This window comes from Protobothrops mucrosquamatus, unplaced genomic scaffold, assembly GCF_001527695.2.
Source record: "Protobothrops mucrosquamatus isolate PMUCROS unplaced genomic scaffold, P.Mucros_1.0 scaffold1017, whole genome shotgun sequence".
Lineage (NCBI taxonomy): Eukaryota > Metazoa > Chordata > Lepidosauria > Squamata > Viperidae > Protobothrops > Protobothrops mucrosquamatus.
In genome coordinates this window covers 129,426-150,708 of record NW_015387253.1, presented here as the reverse complement: position 1 = coordinate 150,708, position 21,283 = coordinate 129,426, and the positions used below count along the sequence as shown (strand labels likewise).

Below are 21,283 nucleotides of genomic sequence, written 5' to 3'. Positions count from 1 at the left end.
ATTTTAATTAGGTGTATAATATGTTAGTATTTTATCCAATTGTCAGCCGCCCTGAGTCCGCAAGGAGAAGGGCGGGATATAAATGTAATTAATAAATAAAAATAAATAAAAATTAAAAAGTAGCATCTTGACTTACAAGTAGTATTTCTTGAAAAAAATATCCCAGGTCAGCTATTATAACTATTTCTCCCAAGCCTGATTATTTTAATTTAAAAAAAATCCAACATGAAGCTAATGCCCAAGAGTTTACCTAAGCAATTTATATAAATAATTAAAGATATAATTTGATACTCACTTACTTGAGAATAAACCCTTTGAACTCATCAAGATTTATGAAAATAAACACTTCTTAATATGCTGTAAAATGTAAATCAATTTAAAAACTACAGTTTGGGAATACTTAAGCTTTAAGTCAAAGTAAATACTATAAATGCATTCAGTGTATTCCCATCTGCACAATTTCCCATTAAGTCTTCTGTTAAATTCAGTGTTAATAAAGATTTTTTATTGTTATCTATAAAATGTTCCCTATTAGATTATGAGCTCTCATTATTATTTTTTTCCTGGGCCATAAGCATGGTAATTTAGAAAGAAAAAATGAAATGCTTTTTCTTTCAATTAACTTTTCACTTTATTTAACCAATTAAAATATTAATGGTTTAAATATGCAGTGAGCTTTAGGTCTGAGACCAAAAGGAGATTTTTAGGCATATAGTTATTTTTTGACAAACATAAATAGAAAGAAAAGTGGTGAGACTAAAATGACCTAAATTTCTGAAGTGCTTGTTTTAAGAGCAACTTATCATGAGCAACTTGCCCAACTGGAAACACTTTTCACTGTCACCTTAGGGTTGTGTTCTATGTACTGAAGTAAAGAAACAGCCACGGAACTGCTAAATAAATAATTGCACAACTGGGTCTAGTCTGTACTCAAGAATCAGAGAGAATGTTTACTCCAAGAGATTTCAAGGAAGGCATGCTACACAACAAAATTTATTACCTTTCTGTAAGTTATGGCTTTCATATGTCACAGGAGCCACCTGTCCAACTTTGCATTTGAACCAATATTTTTAAATCAATATGGCACTCAGTAACGTTATTGGGAAAAAAACCTTGCATGCTGCTTCTGATGGAAAGGACTGCTGTATCCTACAAAAAAACCTGAACATAGATAAATCCAACATTGATGAATGATTTGTCTAAAGAATTTGAGATAAATAGGACAGTTTAGTTCTGTCCTTGTTGTAATTAGCTTGAAATATCTAGCTATCAAATAATACTTAACCATGATTTGACTTGACCTTGGCTGATTTTAAAAACAAGGTTTTCCTTTTTTATATACTTTGTAATCAGCAACAAAGCTATAGATAAGTCCTTAAAAGTTTTTGCACTTAACATTCAGGCAGAACGTCTCCTTGGTACAGAATTATTTGGAGCTTTAGACAGCACAAATCTTCTCTAACCTCCTGTCACCTACTTAAGTCCTGCAGCTAGCAGATCTTTATAAAACTGGGCTCCAGGTTTTCTATTAGCTCATGCTTTTTAATAGTTCCAGTTCATAGCCAAGGCAGAGAGTTCACCTGGAGAGTTCACCTCTTCTAATAGGTTTCAAATCTGTAGTAGTTTGATTGACTTGCTGGCTGGTATAACACCTTCAGAGGCAACTGAAGGATCTTCCTGTTTGCATCAGAATGACAAATGAGTGTACAAAAGGAACAGGGCTTTTCTCATGATGGTGATTCCCCCCCCCCTTTCCCCTTATGGATGCCATTATTCACCTCACTGTGACACTCCCCCAATAAACCATTCTATCTGCATTTGTTGTATATATTTATGAAAGTCTATCAACTAGACCCACATGTCCTGTTTTTTGTTTGTTTTTATGTTCATTTTAAAGGCTGTTTTGTCTACAGGGAGGATGAGTTTATGCATTGCACTAAAACCTAAATATGTCTTAGGAAAATAACAATTGTGTGCTCTTGTGCTGTGTAGAATGATCATAAACCTAAATGTGAAGGCCCAGTTCATACTATCTCCTAAGACAATAGCTGGGTTTCCTGAACACATTCAACCATAAATAGACCCACTCCTGATTTCATTGACTTGTAAGACACATACGCATATGTACACATACACAAACAAAGTACAAAAAACACAAAAATAACATTGTGGTTCATATATTACAATATGTTTTCAATTATAACATACTTTTAAAATATTTTGGGAAAGAATAAATTCATAAATTCATCTGAGAAAAGCTTTTCTTCTAAGAATTGATTCTACTGTATGTATTTGGCACATACAAAAGCTATACAACAACATATATATTATTTCAGCTTCAGTGATTTGTAAAGGCAGGATCAAATTGCCTGGATTTGCTTATCTATCTTACTACAAGCAAGCAGGTAAGTCAAGTTGGCTGCTATACTGGGTGGAACAGTGATTGTGTTGACTTCATAACATTGCTTCAAAGCAGGGATGTCTGTCTGCAGAGGAGATTAAAAAAAAAGTCAAGATGGTAGCAATGTCTATATGCCAAATCCCCACCCCTTATTTTCCAGTATCCACATGATAATAGACCGGTGTAGCACTAATAAACAGCAGCAACAACAAAATAAGCTTGCTTTAGGATTTCAGGATAAAATTCAGATTTGTTCAGCAAATCCGGGAATTTCATTTTTTTTCAGGCTACAGAACCTGTTTTAAAAAATCCTGAAACTCTTTTCAAGAGGAAAATTCTAAGTGATGGAAAGTTAACAATAAAATGAAACATAATAAGGTTAATAATAAATAATAAACTAAAAATAACATGCATATAGAGAGAGATACATATCTAGGCTAGGTGTGACAGTTTATTATTGTGTGACTGAAAATTATGCACGAGAACCACCATTTTGGGGGGGGGGGTCACTTAGAATAAATCCTCCACTTAGCAATGGAAAATTGATGGCATGGATTTTTTTTTCCTACTTTGAGTGCCTGGTTGAATCCACTTAAGCACCTATCTTCTTATCCCCTTCCTGCTTTTGTAAACTTGTCATGTAGATGTACTATTCACTTTGTGGTCATGTGTATTGCAGCTAAGCAGTGCAATCCTAAATTTCTTTAATTCCCACACACAGCTGTGTAGGACTTATGCTTAGTAGGTGTGCACGGGATACCATCTTAACTTCATGCATGCAAATAATTGGAAAGTGAAGAGGGAAGGAAGGACTTATGGGAATCACTCCTATGCTACTAAACAAATTAGAAACTCCTATCTCCTGTCAGTTTTCTATTGTCTTTGCTTTTAGCTTCCTTAGCTGCCCTTTAGAAGACTTCAATTGTTTAATGGCTGGGGAAATGTTTGTTAGAGCTTGGAGGCAGGCAGGAAATTGGATTTTGTTTGTGTATTCAAGAGAAGATGGAAGACTCAAGAAGTGAATCTTGAGGGACTTAGGAGTAAGGCAGCTAGCTTCTCCTCTGTGGACATCTTGTGAACACTGAATGATAACAAACACTGGAGACATACAACTAGTGAGATGCAAAGAGTTGGTGCCAAGACAGGGAATGGATAGGATGTCTGGTTATGCATTCAAAACTACTGCGTTCAAAAGTAGGAACCTCAAGTCCTGCATTTAGAAGCTAACTGAAAAAGTTATTTGGTCTCCAAGTGAAGCCCCAGTTGAATAAGAAACTCAACTGGCTATGAATTGGGCCTAAGGAACTCATTAAGGACAATATACTTGGTTAGGAAATGGAGTCAAGGAACTGATTAAGGACTATGGCAGTTCTTCCTCAACCATGTTCCTCTGGTTGTTCATTATGCATAGCTAGGTCTTTCCCTTTGTCTTTCCATCCACTTTCAGCTCGCAAAGTTTCTCTGAGTGTCCTAAGCTTCTTACCAGGTTTATCTCAGGTGAAAAAAGAAAACCAGCAGGCTCACAAGAATCCAGGATGAAGCTGAAGAGATGGTTGAAAGCTCTCACAAGAGTTGTTGATCCAGTGAGAATTCTTTGGGGTGTCTTATAGAACTTAATGTTCATAGAACTTCTGTGTTTTGTTTCAGAAGACTGGAGAGCTTAGAGCAGTATGACAACAGTAATTCAGTGACTGAGTGTCTCAGTTTTTAGAGCTTTTCATCGTATGAAAGACACAAATATCTCACCATTCCCAAAAGGCATAAATGGAAGCTTGTTCTAACCATACCAATATTTTGAAAGTGTTTAGTTTATAAAATATTACTGAGTGGCCAGATGCTTATATAAAAAGTTAAATCCTATTACATTTAGACAAGTCAACTCAAACTGCCAAGTAAGCATGGATAAGATTAATCTACAAGGGCATTTGAAATCTGCAGCTAATCTGGATCTATTTGTATTCTCTTTTCTTCAGTTCTTCTTTACCAACTAGCAAAAATATCACGTTACGAAGATGTAAAAATGGATCAGGTAGTCTTTTGCATATGAATGCTGCTTAATAATTTAGCAAATCAGATTCTAGTATCACCTTCCATAGAAAAATATTTGCATTTATTGAGAAATTTTTGATCATCGCTACCTTTGGTATTGTTAGAACTGAACAAAGCACTGTGTTATGCTCCCCTTCCAAGCAAGTAATCAAGTAACCAAAAATGGAGAAAAATAAATAAATAAATAAATAAAAGAATTTTCCAAGCACCAAGTGTCTGTTAAGATACAATTCAATGGTGAGTTCCTGAATGCGGGAAGGGTGCAATCTGAAATTAATTTCTAAGGAACATAAGAAGGCTGGAAGGTGCTGTGGGCATGCATTCTAGAGTATGGATGGGTACACATTAAGGTGCAGGTGATTTCTACAGGTGGGTGTTTTGGAGTGTGGGTAGGTACAGAGAAGGTGCAGTGGATAGGTACTAATAAATTAGGGTAGGCAGGTGAAAAAGCAGTGGGATTGGGAGGGATTTCTGTTTTCCTGCCAATGGATTTTGCCAGTGGGAAGGGAATGTCAAAAATTGTGGCTTGCTTCAACATCATAACTGCAAGCTTGAACACCCAGATTTCAATCATATGACTAAGGGAATGCTGCAACGGACACAATTTCTTAGACCACTTGTAAATCTCCCTGGTTCAGGACCATTGTAACTTTGAATAGTTGCTGAATAAGTGGTTGTAACTCAAGGACTATCTGTAGATACTTTGGAATCTATTATAGTTTCTGTTAGAGATATAGAAGAAGTAAAAAAAATGTTGCTAGTTCTCTGAATAATTTCTGACCATAGACTTGATTCAGAAGGAGTAACTTTTTCTCTAAACCAATTTGAAGTAAATATTGTGGACATTTTACAAATGTCCACAATGATTCACTTGTACAAAAGAAAAAAAAAGATTTTTGTTTGACTACATGGCAAAATATGCCAAATATTTACTTTTCCATGTTATCATTTCAATGCAAGTCAGTATCAGTCTATAGAACAAAAAATCTTGTAACTCCTTAGGCAGACAACCAATCACAACCAAGGGAAATACAGAATTCTAGAGTGAAAACTGTACCTTTTCAAATTATTGTTTCAGGCCATATGCACTCAAATATGAATTTGATCAGTAGGGAATGATATTGAAATTCTGACTCAACAGATTCCCAGAGAACTGCCATTGTTTATCACAAACTTTCAATCTGGAAAAAAGAAAGCAGTAAATATTTGTAATGCAGTTATAGTCCATGAATGTTTTGTTACAGATTCACAGCAAGAAACATCAAAACTGTCTTGTTACTGATTTACTTTTTGTAATACTTTATGTTGTTTTAATCTACCATACAACAATATTCTGCACATCTTAATATTTCAGATGGATTGGGGATTTAATGATAGACAGGTGATTTATTTTAATGTTTTAAATATATTATGAACTGCCTCAGGAGAATTTGCCATGAAATATAACATACATATGTGGAAATTGTGAAAATAGCAATATACTCTTTTGGTGTCCTATGTGTTTTGAGTTCTTGTTCATAAGATTTCTGCTCATCTTGCAGTTTAATGCAAATGTCCTCCACACCCATTCATTTTAATTAGCCACCTCATGAATCTTTACTTTCCTGTGACAGGGCTTGACCTAATCTCCTGGCACCTCGTTATAACTATTTCAGTTCCAAGGAATCTCTGAATGCAGATTAGGAACTATTTCCTAAAGAGTGCACCGGCGCAACTTCACCATAAGCTTTGATAAGTCCCCAGTTGTTTTACAACTAGGCATCTTTAAAGCCCTATAGAATGTAGGATAGTCTTATACCAGAGATATAACTAAGAATGAGATAATTACTTTGTTGCTCATTTTTGGAGCCAGGCACCTCATTATTCCCCTCACCATAAATTCAGTATTTGTAAAAAATAACTCATATACTTCCAGAGAAATGAATCTATGTTTGGGAGTGGGGTGTGGAAACTACTGTTATTTTTGATGATGCAGATACCAAAAATAAAACAATAGAATAAAATAGTTTTTAAATGGCAAAAATCTCATGGGATGTCCACCTCATTTGAAATCCTAAGAAATGTTGATGATAACAATGGAAAGACATTACTGACATAAGGTAAATTAGTTGTTAAAAAAAATACCTGTATCACAGACAATAGGGCATCTTACCATTATTGTACAGGTATTCCTTATTATTATTGTGTGATTCCCCTTTGTGTGATAAGGAAAAATTAATTTATTAATATATTTCAAATTTGAAATTTAAAGTTGTGATCTGGGCAAGAAAGGAAACTATAGGATGGACTTCTCCAACCTGATCACTTTCAGATGTGTGGGATGCCAGGTTCTGAAATACTTAGTAAGCAATAGCCTTACTGGAAGTATGGGGCTTGGAACCCATCCAGCATCTATCAGTCTGGAAAGCATTAGGATGGAAAAGGTTATTGTAGGAAACTGATCTGAAAATTTTGCTACTACTGGTGTTTTAAATATACACAAACATTCATATCCTTCACTAATATGAATTGTTCTGAATTAATATAATGCTGCTTGGAGTTGTGTAACATTTCACTCTGCAGGGAACTTGACAGCATTAATTACTTGATGTTGAAAAGTCCTTGAATGTTTTTTAAGTAGGAACTCTTTTTCCAGCACTTAAAACTGGTGTTGCTTATGAGAATACAGACTGCTTTAGGCACCTGAACATTTATCAGTTATGGTCCATAACCATCCTTAAAATTTTATACAAAATACTTCATCAGAATCTCTCTATAATAGAAACATTATGTTCTGCTCTCTGGTATAAGGAGAAAGAGAACTTGGCCATCTTCAAAAATTTAAAGAGTACTATCATATCCTCAAAGAGCCCTCTCCTTTTAGAGCTAAAGGTCACATCCAGTCCCTTGATTGTTGCTCTTCTCTGAATGTGTTCCAGTTTCTCTGAATCCAATAGTCCTTGCCCAGTCTTTGAAGTGGACTCTGAATAGTGCAGAATAAAGTAGAACAGTTACTTCCCATTATTTGGAAAGATAGTGATGTGCTCAGATAACTTAAATTGTGGCAAAGAATTGTGTTAGATATTGCTAAAAGTAGTATTCTAATATCGTGGGAACAAGCCTGGATACTTTTCTCAAAATTAGCTTAGGTTGCTGTTCTACCACAACTATTACTGCTAATTTTCATTTCATGATTTTTAAAAGATTAGATTTTTATCAATATCTTTAAATTATTTTCAATAGATGTTTTTCATCATTTGTGCTTGTGGGTTAAAAGCATTGTAATAGAGATATTTTCAGTCACTTCAAACCTTTGTTGGAGCAGTAGGCACTTCATCAACTATAAATCCCTGTCATATTTAAGTTCTAAAAAGTCTTTAGGATCAATGTGAAATCTAAACAGATTACAGATTATGCTTGAGGCTAATGCTTTACTTTTGCAGAAGGAAACTTTCTGTTCATTTAAAATTTAAAAAACTAAAGCAACAACAACAACCACGATAAAGCAAAATAGAATAGAATTTTAACAAGACCTGAAAATAAAATAGAATGAGGCAAAAGAAAGCAAAAACAGTACCAACAGTAATAGGAACCTTGGGTTCAATCCTAAAAAAACTAGAGCACTTGAATATTAGCAGCATTGGCAAAATCACTATTAGTCAATTGCAAATGGCAGCTTTACATGGAACATCTTACATCCTCTGATGATCCCTTTAACATCTACATCTGACTGTCCTAGGTCCTCAGAAAGGAATTGCTAGGTGGCAAAAATGCCATATCCAGTCTGAACATCTGGCTGTGCAAAGAATGATAATAAAATGATAAGGCAGGATAACTGGTAAACTCCAAAACATTTTAGTAGATACGCTGGTGTTATTAACACCATATCTATTAACACATGGTTGAAGTGTTCTTTTAAAGTTTTATGGATTTTACTTCATTGCAGAAATTCCATTGTTTCTGTCCATTGTTTGTTGTCTTATACCACCAAATATTTTACCAGTTTAGCATCTGTTTTTCCTCCCTGCTTTGTACTTTTTATATTTTCCCTGATGCTTTATATATGACTTTAGGTTGTAAGATACGATAATAATAATAATAATAATAATAATAATAATAATAATAATAATAATAATAATAATAATAATAATAATAATAATAATAATAATAATAATAATAAAGTTGGAAGGGACCTTGGAGGTCATTTGTTTGATTTGTTGATTCAGAATGATCTTAAATACACATAGGATATAGAAAAATGGGACAAAAATATCTGGGGCAAAAAAAAAATGGGACAACAATATCAGTTTCTGTGCACAACAGATCCCCAAACTCAGGCATGTGATAAAATATTAGATTCTCTATAGATTGCTATCATTGCCTGTTATTTTTGAAAGCTGTGTATGCCCAGCTCTTTGAACCACTTTTCATAAGTCTTGGTTTCCAGGTTCTCTTCCATTCTGATACTGCTTTAGCTTTATCATGCCTTTTTCAGTTGTGATTGCCAGAATAGACAGTCACCCAATAACAGTCTAAGAAATGCTGAATACAATGAAGCACATCTCTTCAGGTTTCTAAGGAATCAGTTGCAGAGTGCAATTATTCAACCAGTTGTAAATCCATTGAACTGCAATGCCATCTGCTATAGATTACAGGTATTGACTTAAACCATTACTTTAACAATTGTTTGAAATACTTACAACTATCACGGTATCCCAATAGTAACCTGATGAAAATTCAGGCATTTGGCAGTTACAATCCTGGGATTGTGTGATTGCTATTTGTGACCTCCCCAGCTGGCTTCTGACAAGCAAAGTCAATGGGGGAAACTAGATTTGCTTAAAGACTGCATATGCACTTAAGAACTGCAGTAATTCACTTAACAACAGCAACAGAAAAGGTCTTAAAGTTGGATGCAACTCATTAACAACTGACTAGCTTAGCAACAGAAAATCTGGTGCCAGCTGTGGTCAAATTTAAATACATTACATCTACAGCACCTCTGGTCTATTAAATTAGTCATCTGGTTGTAAAAAAAAAAGGTTTGTTTGACATAATTTGTTCTGGAGAAATCCAGTGTAACTCCTGGTAAATGGTAGTATTCCTTTCTAAGTGTTCACAGACTTTTTGTTTGACAATTGGCATTCTAGTAGCTGCATGTATACATGTGTGTATATTCCATCATCTATCTGTCTGTCTGTCTATCTATCTTATAGTGTTTCCCAAGTTTTCTTTCTTCTGCTTCTTGAATATGAAGGATATGAAGAGGAGACCTATGTTGCTCTTATTCAATTTTCTGGTACCTCACCTATTTTCTTCTTTTGGTGCTGGCACTGCTGTATACCAGCCAACAAGATGGCAAGCTGAATACCTGCCACAGCCTAGTGACAGGCAAAGGTCAGGCAGAACATTAGGGCCCCTTTTTCAGCATAATCAGATAACAGCTGTAAACATAATCACAGACTTGGCACAGGTTGAAACCATCCAATCAGCAGACTTCAGAGTCAGAGACGCTGTCAGTAGATGCAGGCAAGAAGTCCTGAGGCTTCCTGGATCTGCTTCAACCAGAATAGAGTGGCTTCACAACTGCTGGAATCACATATAACCAGTGCTTTTTTTGTAAAAAAAAAAAAAAAAAAAAAAGGTGCCAGAACTCACACATGTCATACAATCCGCCTTGCCTACCCTACAAGGTTCCATCCCAAAAAGGTGCTGGAACTCCGTTCTGGGCGTTCTATGACAAAAAAGCTCTGCATATAACACATATATTGTTCCTACTACAGATGCTCCAGCCCCCCAATCTTCTCATCAGAAGACAAGTCCAACGGGGCTGTCATATTGTAAGCGTTTTCAAAGATTGCAGTCAGTAGTACTGGTATCACTTTAGTCAGGGGGTCCTTCTAGTGCCTAGCTGTAATCCAACTGTTCCTGGAGATTTGAAATCATTTAAAGTAGCAAGAAGGGTTTATATTACATCTTTATCATAAAGATTCTAGAGCATCCACCTTTATTTCGCAAACACACAAATATACATGCACTACTACTTTCTCCCTGATATGCAAAAAAATAGCACAATGGATATACAAATGAAACTAATAAAAGTCTTGATATTTAAAAAGAAAATACAGGTATTAATTTATAAGACTGATTTGGATAATTCTTCTTACTGAATTTACAAAAGAGATCTATAAAAACTTTAGAAGATTTGTTGGGAGGAGAAAAGGAAAGAATAAAAAAAATCAAGCCCAAGATCATTATTTTAAGGGATTAAAACTTGTTAAATGTGTGGGGAGAGAATGCAGAGTTGACTTATTTGATCATGGTTAAAATAGTTATGTAGTGATTTCTGATAGCCCTTAATATATACTGCTCACAAAAATAAAGAGAACATTTTAACATGGAACTGAAGGAGTTTGCGTTCCCTTTATTTTTTTGAGTAGTATATTTTTGCTGATTAGGAGTAAATGATAAGGCCTTAAGATTTTGTTAAGAAATTAGTTATGGGAAGAATAGTGTATTTGTTGTAGAGATAAGTGATAATTTATTAAAATTGTACTTGTGATGAAGGAAAAGTCATTCCTTATTTGTTTTTTCATTTTCACTTTTATTTCTTTTTTGCTTCCCACCCTGCGCTTCTCATTTTCCTTTTTATATTTTTCAGTTTTTTAAAAGTAAAAGTTTTGTACTGTTTGAATTGTAATCTTAATAAAACTATTTGAAAATATTACTTGCTTGAAGAAGAAAATTAAATCCTTTACAAACACTGCACAATAGGGCAGCAATAAGAGATGTAAAGGACCCAAATCGTAATTATTCAGAAACTACCTGTAAAGTAAAATTCAACAACAGAGAAGTAATCCTTTTGAAACAGAAGGCTACTGTTATACACCAATACAAAAATAAGGTCAAAAAACAAGCACCGCTCCAGACAAGATGCGAAGAGAACTTTATTCCTTTTCCAGGACATGTACTCAATAATATATTTCATGCAGTTCAGTGAAGCTGATTAGGTAAGTGAGAAAAGGATTGTAACCTTAGCTACTTTAGCCAGATACATGAATATATTTATGTAGCAGAATAAAAAAAAATGGAACCTGACTCTATTGCTTTGACGGATGCTATTCTCCCATGGAATAAAGCTTCTTTATTGAGCCATGGTGGCACAGTGGTTAGAATGCAGTCTTGCAAGCTGACTCTGCCCACTGCCAGGAGTTTGATTCTGACTGGCTCAAGGTTGATTCAGCCTTCCATCCTTCCAAGGTCGGTAAAATGAGGGTCCAGATTGTTGGGGGTAATATGCTGACTCTGTAAACCTTTTAGAGAGTGCTGTTAAGCACTATGAAGCAGTATATAAGTCTAAATGGTAAGTGGTATTGCTATTCTTTTGAGCCAAGCTTGCCTACAAGTGATTCATGGATGATCCATACAACTTTCTTGGCAATAGTGTGGAAGTGATTTGACACTTTCTTCTTTTTGGAACATTTTTTTTTCAACTTTTTGGTTTGGTCTATAACTTGGTGAAATTCCAAATCTAAATCAGCTCAATCTCTAAGCCCTGACTGACTAGCCAGGGGAATCATTTGTTGACACTCATATTATATACTTTTTTGTGAATAAAACTGAGCAGATTCCCACTGTTCTATTTCTCTTTTAAATTGATTTTTTCCTAGAAGTTATTTTTTAAAACAATAAACCTTTAAAATGTGAATGTCATGGTTCCAACAGATGAACCTCTTCAAAAGAACTTCGAGGCATTGTTTTCCTTAAAGAATCTTTTATTTGAGAAACAAAGTATTGGCACTACATAGTTGAAGCCAAAAACTGAATTCCCCTCCCCTGGCACAAAGTAGCAAAGCGCAATTCCCTCCTCCAATTAACCATCATAAATCACATTCCCCAATTAACTTGAAGCGTGGGCTTTCTCCCCATCTCTCTTGCCTGCCAAATTTCTATCAACTCTGGACCTAATAACCTTGGGTTCCCACAGCTGAGTTATTATTGTTATGACTAGCTGGACTCTCATCCACATTCCCCCTCCCAGCATCAATGAACTCTAAAAGTGATAGAGAAAAGATGGCTACATTTCCATCTGTTGTCAATGTTAGCAGCATTGACAGTAATGCTTCTCTCTTATATAACTTTTATTGTTTTATCAATGTATAAAATACAAAGAAAAATAACAATAGGAAATTAAGGGAAGAAAAAAAATGGGAAGAAAAATACGAGATACAAGGGAAGAAAGAAAAAGGTGTTGTCTTCTGACTCTTTTTAGCACAGTACAACATTCCAGCCTCAACTTGTTCTAACTGTGAAGAAATTTCTCCTTAGTTCTAGGTTACTTCTTTCTTTGGTTAGTTTCCATCGGTTGCTTCTTGTCTTGCCTTCAGGTGCTTTGGAGAATAGCTTGACTCCCTCTTCTTTGTGGCAGCCCCTGAGATATTGGAACACTGCTATCATGTTCCCCCTCGTCCTTCTCTTCGTTAAACTAGACATACCCAATTCCAGCAGCTGTTCCTTATATGTTTTAGCCTCCAGTCCCCTAATCATCTTTGTTGCTCTTCTCTGTACTCTTTCTAGAGTCTCAACATCTTTTTTACATCGCGGTGACCAAAACTGGATGCAGTATTCCAAGTGTGGCCTTACCAAGGCATTGTAAAGTGGTATTAACACTTCATGTAATCTTGATTCTATCCCTCTGTTAATGCAGCCAAATTAATAAACTTTATAAACTATCGCCATTTATATTAACAAAATTCACTGTATTCTTTCAGATTCTTTAACCTTAAAGGGAAAAATACTTTTTTTATCCATTTCAAAACAATAAGCTTTTCTTTAAAAACATTTCTAAAATTAAAACATTCTAATAAATCTTTAACTTTCTTTTAGCATGCATACTTTAAAGTTTACTTTCAGACCAATAAAATTCCAGCTAACTCTAACCCATTAAATTTAGATTACTCCCTCTAAGTTACCATCATAGAATAATTTTTTCTTCTTGTATACATCCTTTTTAAAACTCTGGATTTTTCTTTAATACATCTTTTTCTTTAACTTTCTCTTAACATAGATATTTTCAAATACACTTTCAATAATATTTTACAAACTTTAGGAATTATTTAAGCATTATATATAAAGAAAAAAATACATTTTCAGACTTTAATTTAAGATTAAGACTTTCTTTCAATTATGAAATGATGACTTTCTTTCAAATATGAAACAGATGAAAATCCATCCTAATTTCATTTGACTCATTACGTTTAAGTCACTCCTTCCAGCTTGATTTCATCGAATAAAATCACTTTCTTCTCTGGAATATTTGTCAGGTAGTTATAAGCTTCTCTTTTTCTCAAAGATTTCTTAATCTTGTTAATATCCATGAGGAAAAAGTCACTACTTGTCCTTTTTAAAGTTGCTAATTTTCTTGAAGCTCTTCTTTCAATTCTGTTGGGAGGCTTCTGTTTAAACCATCAGAATAAAAATTGGTGTCAGGTTTATATTCCAAAATTACAGTTGACTCCTTTGCATTGTCAGCTACCTATGAAATTGTCTCAGTGGTTTGGTAACTTTCTACAAATATTTGCATTTCTGAAATAGTTTGAGTAGTCTTTTTAACACCCTTGGAGCATAGCTGTTCTATAAATTGATGGATTTTATTTAAAGATTTTTCAAATATATCTCTAATGTATCTCCTCCATCTTCTTAACTCCCTCTTCAGTCAAAGAGTAGCTTTTTTGTAAGTCACTTAAGAATTGCTGGCCAATCAGGTATCATAAAAATCAGAAAGTTTTAGTCACAGCAAAGCAGACTAAGCTACAAATTACTAAAAATAATAAACTAGAACCACAACTTTCTGCCGTTATATTTCTCCATCATTTAAAAAAAAAGATATTTCACACTTCCTTATTTTTGCTTGCCTTAGCAGCCTTCTTCCTTGTTTATTAACAAGAAGAAACCCCCCAAATGGTGCAGATCTTCAAAAAGGAATAACAGGCTGTAGCTAAAGAGAACATCTTTTAGCTTAATTAAATATTGATAATCCTTAAAATAATTAAGAAATGAAAGGCACAACTTACTGTTCATTTGAAAAATAAATTCTCAAATGGCTGCTTCTTTGGTATACAAGCTGCTTCAAAGCAGATGCTCCTGAAGCTACTTGCAGACCTTCGCTGTATTGGACGATCTTGAGGAATAATTCTAGGACTTTCCCTAACCCGGAAGAGTTAAATTAAAGGAATGCTGGTTCCTTCTGTTGAAGAAGCTACATTCCAGGAAAAAAAACCTTAGGGAATCCTTTCTTGGGCATGTTGTCAGTTGGCCATTCTAAGGACCTGCCTCAATTAGTCCTCCCAAGGAAGCAGAACTCTTGAAACAACATCATTTCAAAAGTAACTTTTATTGGGAGATGTTGACAGCAGGAATAGAAGGCAGGATCTGAGGGTTTCCTGCACAAATCAAATAGTCAAAAGAGTCCAAAATAACCCCACCCCAACTGTCTATCTGGACGATTCAAACAGGCCAATCTGCAGGTGTGAAAGTGCCATGGTATTGGAGTGATAAGGCGCAGATTCCAAGGCTGTTAAGTCTCTGCGTCATTTCTTCTGCAGCCAGAGATAAGGCAGATATCCGGAGGCACATTCCATTCTCACCCCGATAGAAAAACATCAAAGAGGATAGAGCAAGGAACAAAGCAAAGGAAATACACATCAGCACCCCAAGCATCCCCCTCCCCCTCCCAGGAGAATGGCAGAACCCGAAAAGAATAAGAAATCCCATGCCCATAGAAAGATTGGGTTCTGACAGCCATCTTTTTACCGGAAGCTTACTATCTTAATACTAATGTTCCTGATTACTATCTGAAGCCTTTATTTTGCTTCTGAAGGTTTAGGCATTCTGATTTTTTTTCTTTTTTTTTTAGCAAAATCTTTTCTTGCACTTATCAATGCTTTCAATGTAACTACAATGAAAAAAATACTTTTAAAGGTTTAGTTCCAAACAAATTTATATTTTCCATAACATAAACAGGAAATGTTTCTGTTGAAGATACCAAAGAAAATTGACTTTCAGCAAAATGTACCATCAAACCTCTGCGGAAAAAAAGTTATTTTGAAGATGTGACTTGCAATCATAGGCACATGAATAATTGTGAAGGGATGGTTTCAATTTCTGTTTTGTATATTTGATGAAAAAAATCTTGAATGCAGTCTAGTTTCTTTCCATTTTTAAAGTGCTGTCCACAAATCATATATGCACAGAAAAGAATAAATGGCCATTTACATGTTGCTTTGCTTAACAATTGCATTCTCTGTTTCTCTTAGGTTTTACTGGGACTTAATCATGCTTATCATGATGGTTGGAAATCTTGTAATAATACCTGTTGGTATCACATTCTTCACAGAACAGACAACCACACCATGGATTATTTTCAACGTAGCATCGGATACTGTGTTTCTGCTGGACTTGATTATGAACTTTAGAACTGGCACGGTTAATGAGGATAGCTCTGAAATAATACTAGACCCCAAAATAATCAAGATGAATTATTTAAAGAGCTGGTTTGTGGTTGACTTCATCTCATCCATACCAGTGGATTATATCTTTCTTATTGTAGAGAAAGGAATGGATTCAGAAGTCTATAAGACAGCTAGAGCACTTCGCATTGTGAGGTTCACAAAAATCCTGAGTCTGCTACGTTTGCTACGACTTTCAAGATTAATAAGATATATCCATCAGTGGGAAGAGGTAAGTTTCTCTTCTAGATATTCATCCAGACTTCTGTCACTTTAAAATGATCATAATGGGGCTACATTAACACAAGTGAGAACTCTTAGCATGTTGGGCATGAACAGCACCTTAGCTTGTTAATTAATTTTTTCATTCTACCAATTCAGTTCTTTTTATTATGGTGTATGAGCTATTTTACAGAAAACTCTTAGAGATTCAGCATAACAATACTGATGCTGTCAAAAAATGATATTTAGAAAAATTAACAATGAGATGCTTGTTATATTTATAACATGCCTTCCCATTAAAAAAACATATTTAAGCAACCTTAGAATAAAATACAGACAAAATAATAAAAAATATAATTAAAAAACATTATAAGTAAAATTTAAAAGTGATCTATTTCAAATTAATGTAATGCCTAACAGCATTTGCTAGATTAATTAAATAGTTAATTAAAATTAAGATTAAAACCCACAAGTCAGTTTCTACACCAGAAACACTCTTGCTTGTCAATGGAAAAATAATGTAGCCTGATCTCAAAAAGGAGTTTTAGAACTTGGAAGCAGCCAAAGAATAGAACCTCTGTCGTATTTTTTCCAAAAGTGATTTCATAATAGTGGGATATGCAGATGGGCTTTCTGTATGGATCTTGAAACCAGCTCGTACAGAGGACAGATCAACATAATAACTTGATTAGATTGATCAGCGGTGCATTTATACACGACCACCATGACAGTATAGTACTACAGAGCTTATTTGTAATGACAGCATCATCCCACTTTTCGTATTGGCTTGTTTATAATGCTAGTAATTTTAAATGTCCTTACTGTTGTACATAATGGCTTCAACTTTTTTGTAATCCATAATGAACTGTACTTTATCTTGTTTTTATTGCAGTAGCAACCAAAAGTCAGTAGAAAGTACAGCCATACAGCTATTTTCAAATTCATCTTCTTGAGTATTATTTATTTATTTTGTTCACGATGAGTATCATTTTAACATCAGGAAATAGGATCTGGAAAGGTGTGAAATACGGTAGTGCACAGTTGTCTTACTGGTTCCATTTGATCCTTGATGCTGTTGTACAAGAGCTTGGGAGTACTTCTACAGTACATTTTGGAAAGAATACAAAGTGTAAGAGAGTTTATTTTCTTGCTATATGGAACATAAATAAATCTTGAAAAACATGCCAAGAGAAACAGTTTAGCAAAAGAGCAGAAAGGACTGAAAGTGCTCTCCTCAATTCACTCATATAACCAAAGCGCTATTAATTAGACTTGATTTCCCCCCCTCTTCATAACTGCAGCCTAAATAATTCAGTACCTACTTGTAGATATTTTTTTCCCAAAATGGAGGTTTGGGAATGAGAATTAATATGGTTGTTTCATTTCTCTGGGGCTACCTGAAAAATTGTCTGTGATACTTATCCTGTTATTAACTATACATTATTTAAATTTAATTTTCAAAGCTACCTTGCATAAGCAGAAATGTATCTTTGCACAAGACAGTTCTACTAAAGTGACACAAATTCTCCATCACATTTTAACCCACCACAATCACACACACACACCCCACACATACATACCCATCAGATTTTCTCCCTCTTCAGAAGAAAATGTTGGGAGAAGAGAAGTACAAGGGTCATGATAAATCTGGGCAAAGCCAAGAAGTACAGTTCTGCTTCCTTTTTTTAGATCTAACACCTTCATAACCTCTTAACTTCTATGGCAAATTCATCATTCTAGCCATTGTCTCTCCACTGCAGGATGAAGGCCTCTTTCCAACCAATAGGTTTTTGAGGTTTCTTTTGCCAATTGGGCCCTCAGTACTTGCTGATGGCCATTGTGCAATGGCAAATTGTAAATTTGCAAATTAAATGATTCAAGTCTGGTCATTTTTAATTTTTTAATATGAGGAAGAGGTGATAAAATATAAATAAATAATAATGTTCTTAATCTATAGACAAAAGAGCTGCTAAATTTTTCCAAACGCTTTCGAGAAATGCCTGCTTTACTAAACCACCGATTCTATTCTGGCAGCATTTCCAGATATTAAAAGGACACTGACCATGCTGCTTCATATTATAGCAAGTCTTCACATTTTTAAAATAGTGTAAGTAATTGGAAGTGAATTACAAAGCAGAAGGAAACACCAAATAATTATAAAATGTAAAAGATCAGTGCTGTGATTCAGTCAAATGTGTTGCCCTTTTGAACAGTGTTTATTATTACTGTTTTATACTTTTAGATAACAAGGGATGCTTCTTAAAAATAACCCTGTTTAATATGAAATACAGAGAAAAAATAGAAACAGAATGATACAGAACTGCATTAGTGTTCCAGAGGGATTCTAAGTAGATTAAAATTAGGATTTTATTTCCTCTGAGCTGTTGAAATAAATGAAATAAATGGCATTTTTGGTGATAATTTATTTTTAATGTTATAGCTAAGAGCTACATTAAGAATGTAAATCCCAAATTGCTATAGGTGAATGTTCTTTCTCTCCTCCTTCCCTCCATCCTCTCTGTCTGTTTAAGGAAAAAAAAGTCCTCTAGATTTTGGAAATCTAGTTAGTTATGTTTTCAAATTAAAACCAAATATAATAAAAAGTGATAATCACCTTCTTGACTGTTTCTCATCCAGGTCTCTATTACGTGGTTTATATTTATCCAATATCTGATCCTATATTTATTTCAATTTATATGTCTTCCCATCTCAAATCCATAATTCTGGGTGGTTAACAACACCATAGGACAATAGCAATAATAGCAATATGTAGGACCTGAAGTAAAAATCCTAACAACCAAAGAACAAATCAACACAGCCTTTCCATGAGCTCTGCCATTAGTCTTCCTAATGGGCAACTCATTTTTTCAAACATTTGAAGTAGCGTTTCCAAATGCTATGCTGTAGTTTAAATATGAATACAATATCTAAATTAAAAGGTTGAATGATAATCCGGGAGGCAAAAACAACATCAGCAATAGCAATAATAGCAATAATAATAATAATAATAATAATAATAATAATAATAATAATAATAATAATAATAATAATAATAATAATAATAATAATAGAGTTGGACAGGACTTGATTAAAGTTCCTTATCAATTGCATGCTGGTGTTCCAAATTTGACAGAGGAACTTCAAAAAATGAAAATAAGATATCAGTATATGATCAGGAAAATAATGTCAACAGCATCCAATCAATGTTATTTGTCACTTCTAGCATTCTAGAAGGTGGGCATAAAGGTGATAAGAGGGCATCCTATCATAGTGGAATTTTGCTCAAGTGCCCCTATGTAACCCTCTGTTTTGTTTGATCCTAAAGTCTTCTTTGTCCTCTGGTCCTGATTACTGCTAAGGGATCATATATCCCCAAAGGAAACAGCAGTATTATAGGAGGGATAAGTGACAATGTCATATTTGCATTTTCAGGATTTCTCATTTTATTAACTACAATTTGACCTTGTTTTGTAAAAGTTGGTTAAAAAGAAACTCTAGTAATATTCGTACTGATTTTTAAAATATATATTGTATTTTCATACACGCATATTTTTTCATGAAAATAGGTTACAAAAATGATCACAAATTAGTAGATTTGCTGTAAATCAACATTTTTGGAAATGTTCTAAGGACTGGGCTGTCACTGTATCTAATACACTGAACTGATTGGCTGGTTAGAGCTAAATTTCCCACTGAAAAATTGCTAAATTCATGGCAATGTGTATTTCATCACTGAGCTGCAATTGTTTCAACAGGAGCAATCATTAAGTACTTGGGAGTGAATAGGGTTGCAATCTCTTTTACCGTTGCAATCAGGAAGAGAAAGAAGCTGCAGGTGGTCCAGTTTCCCAGGTGGAAAAATGCCTTATCCCATTAAGAGATCTCTTCAAAGCTTGCAGGATGTCATTATAAGTCAAGATAAAACAAAGATGAAATACTAAAGTTATAACAATTCTGAATTTTCCTGGATAGGGGAAACAACGCCTTTGTAATGGCAGCTGGAAGTATAAACTGCAAGATATATTTAGAGAATGCTTTAGAAAAGAGAAGTTGTTGAGATGTAGCAGGAATGGATAAGACAAAGAATGCACAGTCATTCTCTCATTTGGCTGTGATTCTGTAGAAGCAGAAAGGATGGAAATATCTTTGATGGTAGATTTGATTTTGATGTAGGTAAAATAAACAGAGGAGATGAATTATGGGGGCCCAGGGGAGCTAAAGAGTAACATCATGCATGGGGAATGGATATTTCTCTTAAAGCAGCAGCCTTTTTTCTGTAACTATCTGCTCTTTAATCAAGACATTGACATATTGATCTGGGAGGTAAATTGAGGTGAAAAGATTTGCATATAAAGAAATGCATAGTTTATCAAGGCTCAGTAAGCACAACTGAGTGTCCTTTCCTTGGTGACCCCATTTTTTTCTGCATCAGTTCATTTCAGTGGAACATTTTCTTTCAGAGGACATTTACATTAGGCAGGAAGCAAAATGGAGGGATAGAAAATGAGTACATTTCTACATTAATAAATCAATATCATTTAAAGATAAACCTTATTACAATGGAATGGGATGTACTTTTGTTAATTGTGTCCCAATTATTGTGTACCAAATACGTACAAAGAGAAGTGAACAGAAATGCACTTAAAGAAAGGAAATGTATGACTAAGGCACAAGAAGTTATCTGAACTGCTGATACAGCTGTTAGGAGTCCCAAACTGACCAGGTCAGTTTAGCAAGCACAGGATTGCTTTAGTATGGAGGTAAATAATCTTTTTGGGTGTTAGATATTTAGAAGCACAAAGTGATGGTCTTTAGGAAGTAAAATGCTCATTCACTGTGGATGTCAACATCTGTTCCATTTCTTTATGTTGCTGGTTATCTTAGCAAGTATATAGGCTGGTAAACAATACAGTTATCATTTTTATTTCCTTAGAACACCTATAGGGACTGTGCAGATTGCTAACTCTGCTTTGCAACATGCAAGCTTCTCGTTTAATTTTTAAAATAAAAGTAATATGCTTTTCTTTAAAAAAAAATGAAGTGAACAGAGAGCCTAGGGAGGTGACTGTGGAAATGTTGATGCTTATAGATACACCTGATTGTTTATTCCTGATAAGTTCCTTTC

At 34.5% G+C, this 21,283-nt stretch overlaps 1 protein-coding gene across 1 annotated transcript in view; it reads left to right on the top strand.

The window, feature by feature from the left end:
- HCN1 (hyperpolarization activated cyclic nucleotide gated potassium channel 1) overlaps positions 1-21,283 on the top strand; it is a 164,392-nt gene that overhangs the window by 21,191 nt on the left and 121,918 nt on the right. Inside the window, exon 2 of the mRNA XM_015819907.1 lies at positions 15,745-16,168. Coding sequence (XP_015675393.1) covers positions 15,745-16,168 — 424 coding nt within the window. The remainder of the gene's footprint in view (positions 1-15,744; positions 16,169-21,283) is intronic.